The sequence below is a fragment of the Oryctolagus cuniculus genome, chromosome 1, assembly GCF_051225735.1.
Source record: "Oryctolagus cuniculus isolate XC-2025 breed Fujian yellow rabbit chromosome 1, ASM5122573v1, whole genome shotgun sequence".
In the NCBI taxonomy this organism is placed as follows: Eukaryota; Metazoa; Chordata; class Mammalia; order Lagomorpha; family Leporidae; genus Oryctolagus; species Oryctolagus cuniculus.
The window spans coordinates 19,141,164-19,154,168 of NC_142867.1; the positions used below are offsets into that span (position 1 = coordinate 19,141,164).

Genomic DNA, 13,005 nt, shown 5'->3' on the forward strand with positions numbered 1-13,005 from the left:
TGGGTCACCTTAATTCATGGCTGGCCAGTTCCTATAGATTTTCATATATATATATACATATATATGCAGTTTTATGTATTTTACATTGAGGTTTAACTTACAACGAGTAATACAAGTCAACAGTTCAAAAAAACATATATAAGATTTATTTCTTTGAAAGGCAGGGTGACATAGCGAGAAGGAGAGACACAGAGAAAGAAGTCTTCCACCTGCTGGTTCAGTCTCCAAATGGCTGCAACAGAGGAGCTAAGCCAGGCCACACCCAGGAGCTTGGAACTTCATCCTGGTCTCCCACGTGGGTAGCAGGGGCCCAAGAACTTGAGCCATTTTGCACTCCATTCCAGGAGCATTAGCAGAGAGCTGGATCAAACCTGCATTCAAGCATGGACTACGGGCCTCCCAAGCGGTGGTTTAACCTGCTGTGCCATGTCGCCCACCCCAGCAACTCGAGTTTCTATGCACACGCCCATGTAACCAGCTCCCAACAGGTCCCTCCTTTGTGTCACCTCTCAGCAGAGCCCCCACGGAAAGCCTCTGTCCTCACTGCTATCACTACCCTGCAGTTGTGTCCGTTTCTGAACTTCACACAAATGAAAACCTACAGCACATCCTTGTGTGGGTCTGGCTGTTCTCGCTAGTGCGTGTCTGGGATCCACCCATGTTGTGTGGAGCAGGAATCCGTTCCTTTCAGGATTTCATGGGATCTCACTGTGTGGCTATTGCATATAGATCCACTTGCCGGCTGATGGGCATTTGGAGTGGTTCCCAGGTTGGGGCTGTTAGGACTGGAACTTCTATGGATATTCTTGTGCAAGACTTTTCCTGTAAGTAAGCCCTGATTTCTGTCGGGTCTAAGCCCAGGAGTGGACTTTCTGGTCCATGTGGCAGGCGTCCATCTTGATGACCATCCCACGTGGTTGTGTAGCTTCCACCCCACAAGCAAGGACCGAGAGCCCCTCTCCTCACCCATGGCCCCTGGCATCCATCCATGTCACATGAACCATTCGGGTGGGTGTATACGTGTGGCTTGTCGTGGCTTGTTTTTTTTTTTTAAACAAATATTTATTCGAGGGGCAGACAGAAAGAGAAAGCTGGTTCATTCCCCCCAGATGCCCATAATGCTCATGACTGGACCAGAGCCAAAGGCGGAACTAGAGGTACAATCCAGGTCTCCCACGTGGGTGGCAGGAACCCGGTCACTGGAGTCATCCCTGCTGCCTCCCCGCGTCTCCAATGACAGGGAGCTCTGATGGGGGTCACGGGCACCTTAACTGCTAGGCCAGAATGCCCACCGCTTCTGGTTCTGTATTTTTGTTTTTTTAAAGATGTATTTATTTATTTGAAAGAGTTACAGAGAGAGGGAGAAACAGAGAGACATTGCGCTTCCTTCTGCTGGCTCACTCACCAGATGGCTGCGATGGCCAGGGCTGGGCCAGGCCAAGGCCAGGCGCCAGGAGTTTCTTCCAGGTCTCCCATGTGGGTAGCAGGGCTCAAGCACCTGGGCCGTCTTCCGATGCTCTTCCCAGGTCATTAGCAGGGAGCTGGATTGAAGAGGAGCAGCCAGGACAGGAACCGGCGCCCAGATGGGATGCTGGCATCGCAGGCAGTGGCTTTACCCGCTATGCTGCAATGCTGGCTCTGAATTCTTGTTAATTTGATGCGTGCCAATGACGCATGGTTATATTTTTACAATCTTGATGAGTTAGAGAGGATACTGAAGACAAGCAGATGAAGCAAGCAGGGTAAAATGCTAAACACCATTAAACCCAGGTGGTGAGGGGGCGGTGACATTAATCTGTTAATTTTCTGTATTTGAAACATTTTTCACAATGAAAAGTCAACCCAATTCCTCCATAACTGAGACTGCCGTTAGGAAGTGGGTTCCAGCAGGACGGCCCTGTGTTTCTGTGGTGACTGGAAGGCCACACCCACTCTGGCTGCTTTGCAGAGGTAGGGAGAGAGGGTGTGTTCTTTGCAAAGATGTCTCTGTGGGGGACCCAAGAGCTCCTCTGGGCCGCAGCACACCCAGCATGTCGACGGTCTGCAGTCCCCCTCCGAGCCCCTGCCTCCAGGAGCTGTTCTTCTTGGAAGACCCCCAGCCCGGGCGGCGGGGGAGGCACCGTGCCGCAGAGTGTGTCATTTCTATGTCTCACCCTAAACACACACCTGCACACTGTTGCACCTATTTCCCCTGGGAACAAGGTCACGATGAAGGGCTGCCTTCCTGCCCCACGAATAGGTATCAACAAAACCAGGGGTAGGTAGGACAAACATTGTGCTGTAACAACAAGCTCTCTAATCATCAAAAACACTAGAATCCTGTTCCAAGACACAGAGCGAGAGTCCCAGAGCCCCAGAGCCCCAAGGGGTACAGATATTCTTAAACCCAGTCCAGAGTTCTGTGCCTGTCTCCTGGTAGCCTTGTCCTTTTATAGATCAACAAAAATGTAAATCCTTCAAAAATTATATTTATCTTGTTATTTATTTGAAAGGCAGAGTTAAAGAGAGGAGAGAGAGAGAGAGTCTTCTATCCCACTGGTTCACTCCCCAAATGGCTGGGGCTACCTAGGACAAACCCAGGAGCCAGGAACTCCACCTGGGTCTCTCACATGCGTGCAGAAGCCCAAGCATTCGGGCCATCTTCTGCTGCTTTCCCAGACACATTAGCAGGGAGCTGGATAGAAGTGGAGCTGCTGGGACTCGAACCGATGTTCACAAGGGATGCCTGCATTGTAGGCAGCGGCTTAGTCTGCTGTGCCAGTGCCAGCCCCTGTAAATTTACCTTATTAAAACTCTCTTTTCTTTTTGGCTGAAATTATGTCTCTTTAGGTGTTTAGTTTTTTCTCAGTCTGATCAGTGTTTTCTGTTTTGGTTGGGATGAGCACTGTGGCGCAGTGGGTTAAGCCCCTGCCCGGGACACTCCCATCCCATACTGGAATGCCTGGGATGGAGTCCTGCCTCTGCTCTGACTCAGCTCCCTGCCAGTGCTCCCGGGAGGCAGCAGCTGAGGCCCGAGTACTTGGATTCCTGTCACCTGTGTGGGAGACTGAGCTGGAGTTTTGGGCTTCTGGATTCGGCCTCATCTAGCCCCAGCTGTTGCAGCCCCCTGGGGCCTGAGCCAGCAGGTGGATCTTTCCCTGTTACTCTTCTTTTCAAGTAAGTGAATAAACACAATATTTTAAAATTATGATTACAGTGTGCAGGTCCTCACTCCACTGCCCATCCACGTCCTGTGGGTGTGCATTCTGGGAAGCAGCAGGTGGTGGCTCAAGTACTTAGGTCCCTGCCACATACGCGGGAGACCTGGACTGAACTCCAGGTTCCTGGCTTCAGACTTACCCAGCTCTGACGTCATAGGCATTTGGGGAGTGAACCGGCAGATGGAAAATCTCTCTGTCTCTGTCTGCCTTTCAGATTTTTTAAAAAAATAACTAAAACAAAAAAATAGGAGTGGGAGGTCTTTGGCTTAATGCTTAAGATACAGGCTAGGACATCTGTATCCTGTACTGCAGCACCTGGGTTTGAGTCCTACTTTTTTTTTTTTTTTTTTTTTTTTTGCCAGGCAGAGTTAGACAGTGAGAGAGAGAGACAGAGAGAAAGGTCTTCCTTTTCCGTTGGTTCACCCTCCAAATGGCTGCTAGGCCGACGTGCTGTGCTGATCCGAAGCCAGGAGCCAGGTGCTTCCTCCTGGTCTCCCATGCACTTGGGCCATCCTCCACTGCCTTCCCGGGCCACAGCAGAGAGCTGGACTGGAAGAGGAGCAACCGGGACAGAATTTGACATCAACTGGGACTAGAACCCGGGGTGCCGGCGCCACAGGTGGAGGATTAGCCAAGTGAGCCATGGCGCCGGCCCTACATTTGCTTCTGATTCCATTTCCTGCTAAGGTGCACCCTGGGAGGCAGTGAAGATGGTTCAAGCCATTGAGTCCTTGTTGCCTACATGGGAGACCCAGACCGAATCCCAAGCTCCTGGCCTCCGCGTGGCTCAGCCCCAGCCACTGCAGGCATTTGGAGTGACCCAGCCGATGAGGTTTCCATCTGCGGCTCTGTCCATCTCCCTGCCTCTCGAATGAATTTGTAAAACTACATTCCAGTGGTCAGCCTTTCTAAGAATGGCCACTGCCTGGTAGGTCAGCTGGAAGAGCACTAAAGGAGGAGTTAGAAGGCTGAGCTCTGTCCTGCGCGTGCTGCTGATGGACCCCGGGCCTCTGCTTTCCCATGATGCCTCGGAACCCCCATTATCAGCCTGAGGGCTGGCAGGGCGCAGATCCCCTGTCACATGCTGCGGATTTGCTGGCTTTGTTCTGGCAGCAGGGTGGCCTCAGTGGGGGAAGAAAGCTCTCGTCTGAGTGGGGGATGAGAACTGGGACATGAGCGTCCGGTGTGGGCCTGGGGATCGCTGTGGGCTGTGCACAGGCCTCACCACCACCCAGCGCAGCTCAATGTCAAGCCGCCAGCACGACTCCGGGCTGCCTAACGGTGCCGCACAGATGCTGCCCAGCTGCTCACTGTTTTTTTTTGTTTTTTTTTTTTTTTGAGGTAAAATAGCAAGGTTTATTAGGGAAGGGACATCCGTAAGGATGGATGGGCACCTCTCCAGACAGAGCCTGAGAGGGTGCCCAGTCGCTTGGACTGGGCAGGGTGGGGAAGGAGCGAGGTTACATGGTTGAGTGGAGAGACTACACCTAGCCAGACCAGGCGGGTGGCTCAGCAGAGAGGCAGAGGGCTGAGCGCTGCTCACTGTTTTTTTAAAGATTATTTTTTATTAAATAAAAAAATTTACTAAAGACTTATGTATTTGAAAAGCAGAGTTAACGCGTGCACACACACACAGAGAATCTTTCATACTCTCCAAAAGGCTGCAACGGCTGGGGCTGAAGCCAGCTGGAATTCCATCCGGGTCTCCCACACGGATGGCAGGACCCAAGCACTTGGGCATACAGGTGCATTAGCAGGGATCTAATAACAATAATTTCAGAAGTGGAGCAGCCAGGACTTGAACTGGTGCCCATATGGGATGCTGGTGTCGCAGGTGGCGGCTTTACCCGTTATGCCAACAATGCTGGGGCGGGTGCTCATTTCAGCCGAGCTGAAGCAGCCCCGCGGGAAGCAGGCTCTAGCAATGGAGCCCTGCAGGGCTGGCAGAGCGGGCACTGACTGCCGCAGTTCCGTCTCGGGCTGTGGCCACTGGGGCCTCTCTCTCCCTAGATCGCTTCGATTTCCTGCTGCTGCCTCCTGTTAGACAGGAAAGCCATTCGCACTGGGTGGCACCCGGGTTAACGTCAGTGGCGATCCGGGAGGCAGGCGGCAGGTGCTGCGAGCCCCCAGATGACCCACTTTGGAGTGAGTCCTGGTTGTTCCCTTTGCTGATGACCTGGTGGGGGCCAGTTACTCACGGCCGCTAAGCCACAGCTTCTCATCTGAGTCAGGCATGACGGCACCTGTCTGGCAGGACAGCAGAGGGTGAGGTGAGAACACAACGTGTTTCCTGTCTTTCTTGCTTCTCTGTACTACTCATCATTTTCCATTGCTCCAAAACACCTGAGGCTGGGCACTTTTTTTTTTTTTTTAAAGATTTATTTATTTATTTGAAAGGTAGAGTTTCAGAGAGGGGGGAGAGACTGAGAGGTCTTCCATCTGCTGGTTCACTCCCCAAATGACTGCCAACAGCCAGGGGTGGGGGCTCAAGGATTTGAGCCATCTTCAGCTGCTTTTTCAGGTGCATTAGCAGGGAGCTGGACAGGAAGTGGAGCAGCCGGGACTCGAACCGGCACCCATATGGGATGCTGGCATTGCAGGCAGGGACTTTACCCGCTACAACACGATGGCAGCTCCTGGGGATTTCCTAAAGAGCTTTACTCAGCTCACAATTTTGGAGGTCCATGAGCATGGCACAAGCTTCTGCCCAGTATGGCAAAGACCTCAGGGTCAGTGACACTGTACAAGTGAGTGACACAGTGAGACAGGAAGCCAGAGCCCGGGGAGGGGCTGTCTTGCTCTTTTGTAAATCCACCATCACAGAACTTGCTCACTCAGCAAGGCCGGCATTAAGCCCGCTCTGAGGGCAGTGCCCCCAGCAACGTCACCACCGCCCACCAGGCCCTGCCTGTCAAGGTCATTACGTGTGACATCGCCACACTGAAGAGCTGAGCTCCAACACATGGACTCCTGGGGACAGAGCACACCGAACCATAGCAGCCTGCCCCCCCCCCCCCCCAATTAGTTAGAAACCACAGGTCCAATCTCTCTCGGTATCCACTTAGTCTTTAAAATAGGATGCCTTTACGTCTTTGAGAATGGATCCATCCGAAGTCCTTGCCCAGCCAGGGCACCCTCTGTCCTCACTCCTTCCATGCCCTGCCCTGCCTTGGTCACTCTGCTCCTTGCTCTTGACCTCTGTGTCTTTGCCTAGAACGCAGCTCCCCCCAACCTCCACTCCAGTCACATCCCCAGAGGCCTGGGCCAACACGCTCTGCACACCCCCGCCCTGCGTGCCTCTGCCTCACTGCTCTTCCGAGCCTGACCATCTGTAATGCCCTTCCCACGCTACAGTGCAAGCCACCTGAGAGTAGACACGTAGACACTGTCGCTGCTACAATCCTAACTGAAGTGCTCCATGGACACTCGGCGAGCCATTCCACCGCTCTGCCCTCTCCCCAGCCTCCTAGGCAGCAAATTCATTTCCCACAACCGCGTCCGCCCACCCCTCCTCCAGGTCTTGTCACACACAAATCTGATCACGTCCTTCAGGGCTTCTCACGGTCTTGAAAATCAAGTCCAACTCCTGAGCCTAGGTCCCGCCTCCCTCCCAGCATTCTTGGTGGCGGCCATGCTGCTCAGGCCTGCCCATGCTCATCCCAGCACCTTCTCCTGCACAGCTCTCCCCTCCCCCAACACTCAGAGCCAGCCGTGCTGAGGCAGCACACTGCAGAGGCTGGCCCCCTTACGCCATTGCTGGGTTATGTGGGTGCGAATGCTAACCCCCAAGTAACCTGTGCTCTGGGGCAGGACACAGGTCCCTGACCTTCCCAGGGTTGTAAGGGCTACACTGAACTTCCTAAGGCCCGGCTCCCTTCCCGGGAGCCCAGCACCCTGTAGCCCAGGATGAGGAGCCACCTCACGGCACTCAGCCCAAAGCACAGTGAGCTGGGGCATGAGGGCTGTGCACTGAGCTGCTTCAGTCCTTGGAGTCACCCATTTGGCTAGACATCAGCGCCTGCCCCGAGGGAGCTCTGTGGGTGTGACTACGCCAGGCTCAGCACCCAGGCGGGGTGGGGTCGCCTCAGCGGGGTTCTGCGAAGGTGGCAGAACAAGCTCTACTGGATGTCAGTGAAACGCTCTCCAACCAGAAGTCTGACCTAATAATCTTGGGAAACAATTTGGGGGTTTGGTAGCAGGAAGGGAAGTGCTTGACCTGGTTCTCATAGGAAAGTCCAGCCCCTACCAGGCCATGCCAAGAGAAAGAAGGCGCGGACACACGGCAGCTAGAAACCAAACCTTTTATGGAAGGCTCTGGCGGGGGAGGCGCAACGTCAGGTGCCCGCCTCCACCTCCACCACTTCCGCCCAGGCACCGAAGCCCATGTCCTTATGGATGAGCACGAGGCTGGCGGCGGGGCCTGGCTCCTGGGCCATCTCCCTGCACTTGTCCTGGCTCTCAGAAATGGTGACCTCCACGACGGCCCCAGCCGGGGAGACGGCCCGCTCGCCGCCCAGGCCTAGCAGCTCGGGTTCCGTCTGCAGGAGCACCACGGTGGGCTCCGAGGCAGCAGGGGACACGGGGCGGGGACTGGAGGGTGCCTCGGGCTGGTGACTAAGCAGGTGGCGCTTGAGACTCTGTGGGAGGGTGTAGCCCATGCCACAGGTGGTGCAGCGGTAGGGCTTGTCTGCCAGGTGGGATTTGAGGTGGCGCCGCAGCTTCGTGGCCAGCGTGTACGCACGGCCACACTGGGGACACGGGAAGGGCCTCTCGCCCGAGTGCAGGCGCTCATGGGCGCGCAGGGTATGTGGGTCTCGGAGGGCCTTCCCGCACACGGGGCACAGGTGCGCCTCCCCGGTGTGGGAGATGAGATGGCGCCGCAGCTCGGGCAGCTGGGGGAAGGCTTCGGCACAGTGTGGGCAGCGGTAAGGTCGCTCCCCGGTGTGCAGGCGCAAGTGCCCGCGCAGGTTGCCCCGCTGGCGGAACGCCCGGCCGCAGTGCGGGCACAGGAAGGGCTTCTCCCCGGTGTGCAGCCGCATGTGGTTCCGCAGGGAGCCCTGGTTGGCCAGGGGCCGCCCGCACACGGGGCACGGGCACGGGGCCGGGGCAGCCGGCACCTGGTGGGTCTTGCGATGCAGCCGCAGGGAAGGCCGGCGGGCAAAGGCCTTGCCACACTGGTCACAAGCAAAGGGCCGTGCACCTGAGTGCACCACCTGGTGCTCCCTGAGGTCTCGCCGGGTGCCGTAGGCCTTGTCGCACTGCGGGCAAGGGAAGGGCCGCACGCCGCGGTGGCCCAGCGTGTGGGCTTTGAAGCTCTCCTCCGAGCTGTAGCTCTTGCCACACTCTGTGCAGAGGAAGGGCTTGTGGCCCGTGTGCACAAACGCGTGCTTCTTCAGGTGGCACAGCTGCAGGAAGGCCTTGCCGCACTCGCCGCACCGGTACCGCCGCCCCTGCTTTGGGGAGCTCACGGCTGGGCGAGGAGGGGTCTGCGGGAGTCCCGGGAAGCCAGGGTGCTGGGCCCTGGGCTCTGAGGTCTTTGCTCCGGGACAGCTTTGATCACCGGGGCTAGGTAACTTCTTGGCCAGGTGAGCATCTGCCTGGGTGCTCCCGGGGGCTGATGGGAAACTGGCTTCGCTGTGCTCTGGGCCCTGCTGGGTGGCTGAGCTGCTCTGAGGATCAGGCTGCGCCTGTGTCTGCGGCAGACACGCCTCCTCCGTGGTGCCATCTTGCCGCACAGGGCCAGCTGGTTGGGTATCCTTGGGGAGTTGCTCCTGGGCTTGGGGCTTAGGTCCGGGGCTCAGCACGCTCTCTGCCTGGATGCCGGGAGGTGACTGATGGCCGGGATCTGCAGGGCGACAGTGAGGTGCAGGCCTCAGCTGAGCCTAGCAGCACTGCGGTTCCCAGAGATCGCAGAAGTGTGTGTCTCCCGTCCAGGCCCTGAAGCTGAGTAGCGGCGATGGCACTCGTCGCTGCCCTGCGGCCTGAGCTGCACACACTCTCTCTGCCTGCCCAGTCCCGGGGGCCTGGAACCGCAGTGCCCCGCCAGAGGAAGGGCCCCTGGTTTTCTCTCTCTGGACACACCCCTAGGAGGTGAGTCAAGACCCCGCCTTCCCACCTTAGCTCATTAGAAAAGGGACCCCCCCCACTCCAGAGAGAAGAAACTGGAAATCTTGAATAGCTTAATGTGTCAACACACCCTGAACTATTCCAGCAACTCTTGGGAAAGTAACAGTTACAACACTCTATTGTTTACTCCAAGGAAAAGACCCATAACCCCTCAACAAAACATCAACTCATAGTGAGTAGCTCAAGGTACTCTGAATCCTTAAAGAATTCTGGCCTCGGCCGGCGCCGCGGCTCACTAGGCTAATCCTCCGCCTTGCGGCGCCAGCACACCGGGCTCTAGTCCCGGTCGGGGCGCCGGATTCTGTCCCGGTTGCCCCTCTTCCAGGCCAGCCCTCTGCTGTGGCCAGGGAGTGCAGTGGAGGATGGCCCAGGTGCTTGGGCCCTGCACCCCATGGGAGACCAGGAAAAGCACCTGGCTCCTGCCATCGGATCAGCGCAGTGCGCCGGCCGCAGCGTGCTGGCCGCGGCGGCCATTGGAGGGTGAACCAACGGCAAAAGGAAGACCTTTCTCTCTGTCTCTCTCTCACTGTCCACTCTGCCTGTCAAAAAAAAAAAAACAAAAAAAAAAAGAATTCTGCCCTTGCTGTGTCCACCAACCCTCAACCACCAAGTCAGGTTCTTCCTCAGTCCTGACCAAGCCCCTCATTCCCATCCCAGCCTGACAGATGCACCTTAAAGCAGACTTTGAAAAGCAGCCGGGACCCCACAGCGCTCGGCCTTACCCCACCGAGCCATGACTGCTCCGGCTTCGCCGTATCACAGGCTGTCCCGGTGATGACCTGGAGCCAGTGCTTTTCAACATACCTGCGCAAGGTTCTGTGGCATCCTCCTCGGGGGAGCCCACTTCCTGCACGGCAGACTCCACTTCTGTCGCCACCACCGCCGCTGCCTCTTCCTCTAGCCCAGGCTGAGCGGGGCTCGGGCCCTCAGAGGGAGGCGGGGGCCGCAGCAGCAGCTCAGAGCCCGGCGGCACGACCTGGTGCACCTGCAGGTGGAGCCTCTGCTTGATCCGCACCGGGGCCACATTCCCCTCACTCTGCAGCCTGCCCCGTCGCACCCAACTGCAAAGCAGAGCAAGAGCCGGCTTAGGAGACCTTCTCGGCTGAAAGCCCAGCTCCTCGGCTCCGTGAATGCACAAGGACACAGTGCCAGGCTCACTGGGCAGGGAGGTACAGCCGTCCCCACCTGGGGCTCACTGCACGCACCTCTAACTCACCTGGTCCACCCTGAACTGCGCTCACAGGCACACACGTCTCCCCACGCGCCTAGTGACAGATCCTGAAATAAACCAAGAGACGTCCTTCTTATATGTGCTTGAAGGAGCAAGCGGGGTGGGTGACAAACAAAATTCGGGACACAACCCCTCCAAGACAGATCTAACAAGAAACTCCCAGAAACATAGAGGCTGATGCTGACTCTTCATTCTGTCAAGACCAAAAAGACTGTCCCTTCATCTCCCTCCCAAGAGTGTAGTTACTACACTGAACACATTCTTGCCTTCTAGTGAGTACTAAAAAAGAGGAACATCAACTAAAAAAAAAAAAAAAAAACTGCATTAATGATACAACAAAATCGTACCTTATTTAATCTCATCAGCTAAATAAACCTGGGATAGTCACGTAATTTTTTTTTTTTTTTAAGATTTACTGAGGCCAATAGGCTAATCCTCCACCTAGCGGCGTCGGCACACCGGGTTCTAGTCCCGGTCGGGGCGCCGGATTCTGTCCCAGTTGCCCCTCTTCCAGGCCAGCTCTCTGCTGTGGCCAGGGAGTGCAGTGGAGGATGGCCCAAGTGCTTGGGCCCTGCACTGCATGGGAGACCAGGAGAAGCACCTGGTTCCTGCCTTTGGATCAGTGCAGTGTGCCGGCCGCAGCGCGTCAGCCATGGCGGCCATTGGAGGGTGAACCAACGGCAAAAGGAAGACCTTTCTCTCTGTCTCTCTCTCTCACTGTCCACTCTGCCTGTCAAAAAAAAAAAAAAAAAGATTTACTGAGGCATGTAATCTAACTACCCAGGGGATCAGGCTGGGATCTGATCCCTCGTCTTTCTATTTGTAAAAACCTGAGCTCAGAGCCGGCAATCTGGTGTGGAGGGTTCAGCTGCCATCCATGTGGGCGCTGGTTCAAGTCCCACTTGCCCCAATCCAGCTCCCGGCAAATGTGCCTGGGGAGGCAGGGGAGGATGGCCCAAGTGCCTGGACCCCTGCCACCCACGTGGGAGACCTGGAAGGAGTTCTGGGCTCCTGGCTTCAGCCTGGTCCAGCCCTGGCTGTCTGAGCATTTGGGAGCGACCCAGCGAATTAAAGACTTCTCTGTCTCTCTTCCTCTCTCTATGTTAACTCTGCCTTTCAAATAGATACACAGATCTTTAAAAACAAAACAAAACCTAAGCTCCTGACTTTTGTCACTGCTGACACTAAACTAATCCAGCTTCTAACAACTTCTTGCCCCTTGATTTCGTGACTACTGCAACTGGGAGGAGAGACACCATCCTGGAGAGATGGGACACAGACATCTCCTATTGCTTGCAATACCCTGCTTCCAACAGCGTGGGCAGCCATCTGGGAATGGCTTAATCTCTCTTAAATTTTCAAATAAGGAGAGGAGACGCCCTGATCCTCAGATACCTCCTGCCCTGGTTTCTCTCCCTCGCAGAGAGATTCCTCCTCCAGTAGTCCCCACAGCAGTCCAGGCTGCAGGGGCTCCCCGACACACCAGACACCCAAATGCTGCTCCTCTGCCCGCGAGGGGCCCAGGGCTAAGCCGCGGGGGAGGCTCTTCACAGCCAGGGCGGCTCGGCTCAGTCCAGGCGCTACATCTTCCAGGCCCTGGGCACGGCCCACTCCGGAAGGGCTCCATCCCGAGTTCTGGCCCAGAGCTGCAGGGAGATGAGAAGACAGTGAGGCAGAGAGGGCAAAGGTGTGGAAGAAACCACAACTCGAGGCAGGCCACAGGAGGCTTAGGTCAGGGCTCTAAGGGAGGCCCCTGGGAGGTCTCAGGGCAGCTCAGGGGCCGGCGGCCGTCTGTGCAGACGGTTGTGGCACCGTCTCCCATAACGGAGGGCTGGGGTTTCTCACCCCGGCTGGCTCCAGCTTCCCGCTAACGCAAACCCTGGGAGGCAGTGGCCAGGGTTCAAGTAGTTGGATCCCTGCCACCCACGTGGGAGCACCGGATTGCATTTCTGGCTCCCGGCTTCAGCCTGGCCCCGGCAGGCATTTGGGGGGTGCACCAGCAGACGAGAGTCTCTCTCTTCAACAAATAAGTAATTTTAAAGTCCCCCCATTGACTCTTACGGCACCAAAGGAGGATCCTGGGCTCGGGAGGTAAAAGGACGAAGGGGAGAGAGCTGGCCAGATGCCGCCGGGCCCCGCTAGGCCAGGGCTGGGGGTGGCCGACCTCGCAGGTCACTCACCAAGCGGCAGGCTCGCCCCCTCCACGAGCAACTCCTCCGCCTCCTCCATCCCGGGGTCAGAAAGCCTCCCTCTACCGGAAGTGACCGTCCGCTTCTCAGCTCCCCCCGGAAACAGTCACTGAGTTCCAAATTTCTTTTCAGAAAAGAATCCCAAGATTCGGAGCTCTTTGGTGCAGAGGACCAGGAGACTGGGATACTTGTGAGGCAAATCTCTGTCTGAGAACAGCATGCACCTAGGATTCCGGAGGCCGCCAGGATCGAGTCCCTG

General features: G+C 56.4%; 1 protein-coding gene across 3 annotated transcripts; it reads right to left on the reverse strand.

Annotated features, from left to right (window-relative positions):
* Positions 1 to 7,487: 7,487 nt before the first annotated feature.
* On the reverse strand, positions 7,488 to 12,920 carry ZNF408 (zinc finger protein 408). Of its 3 annotated transcripts, none has more exons than XM_002709081.6 (5): positions 12,738 to 12,920; positions 11,953 to 12,203; positions 10,543 to 10,604; positions 10,131 to 10,387; positions 7,488 to 9,045 (listed from the first exon to the last, which is right to left on the reverse strand). In XM_002709081.6, the coding sequence occupies exons 1-5, from the start codon at positions 12,784 to 12,786 to the stop codon at positions 7,535 to 7,537; spliced, it is 2,130 nt and encodes a 709-aa protein (XP_002709127.2). In that variant the 5' UTR covers positions 12,787 to 12,920; the 3' UTR covers positions 7,488 to 7,534. The 3 variants fall into 3 exon arrangements, with proteins under 3 accessions (XP_002709127.2, XP_089183199.1, XP_089183201.1); XM_089327073.1 differs by having other exon boundaries at positions 12,041 to 12,203; positions 12,738 to 12,876; XM_089327075.1 differs by having other exon boundaries at positions 12,041 to 12,203; positions 12,619 to 12,755.
* Between the last annotated feature and the right edge of the window lie 85 nt (positions 12,921 to 13,005).

What these genes read in the sequence shown, in the direction of transcription:
- ZNF408 (XM_002709081.6), bottom strand. Translation starts at nt 12,786, where the DNA reads ATGGAGGAGGCGGAGGAGTTGCTCGTGGAGGGGGCGAGCCTGCCGCTT. An exon ending in GAGAGAAACCAGGGCAGGAG is followed by an intron (nt 10,605 to 11,952) that starts GTATCTGAGGAT and finishes GGTTTATTTCAG; the next exon opens with GATCTGTCACTAGGCGCGTG. An exon ending in TGCCACAGAACCTTGCGCAG is followed by an intron (nt 9,046 to 10,130) that starts GTATGTTGAAAA and finishes GTCGCCCTGCAG; the next exon opens with ATCCCGGCCATCAGTCACCT.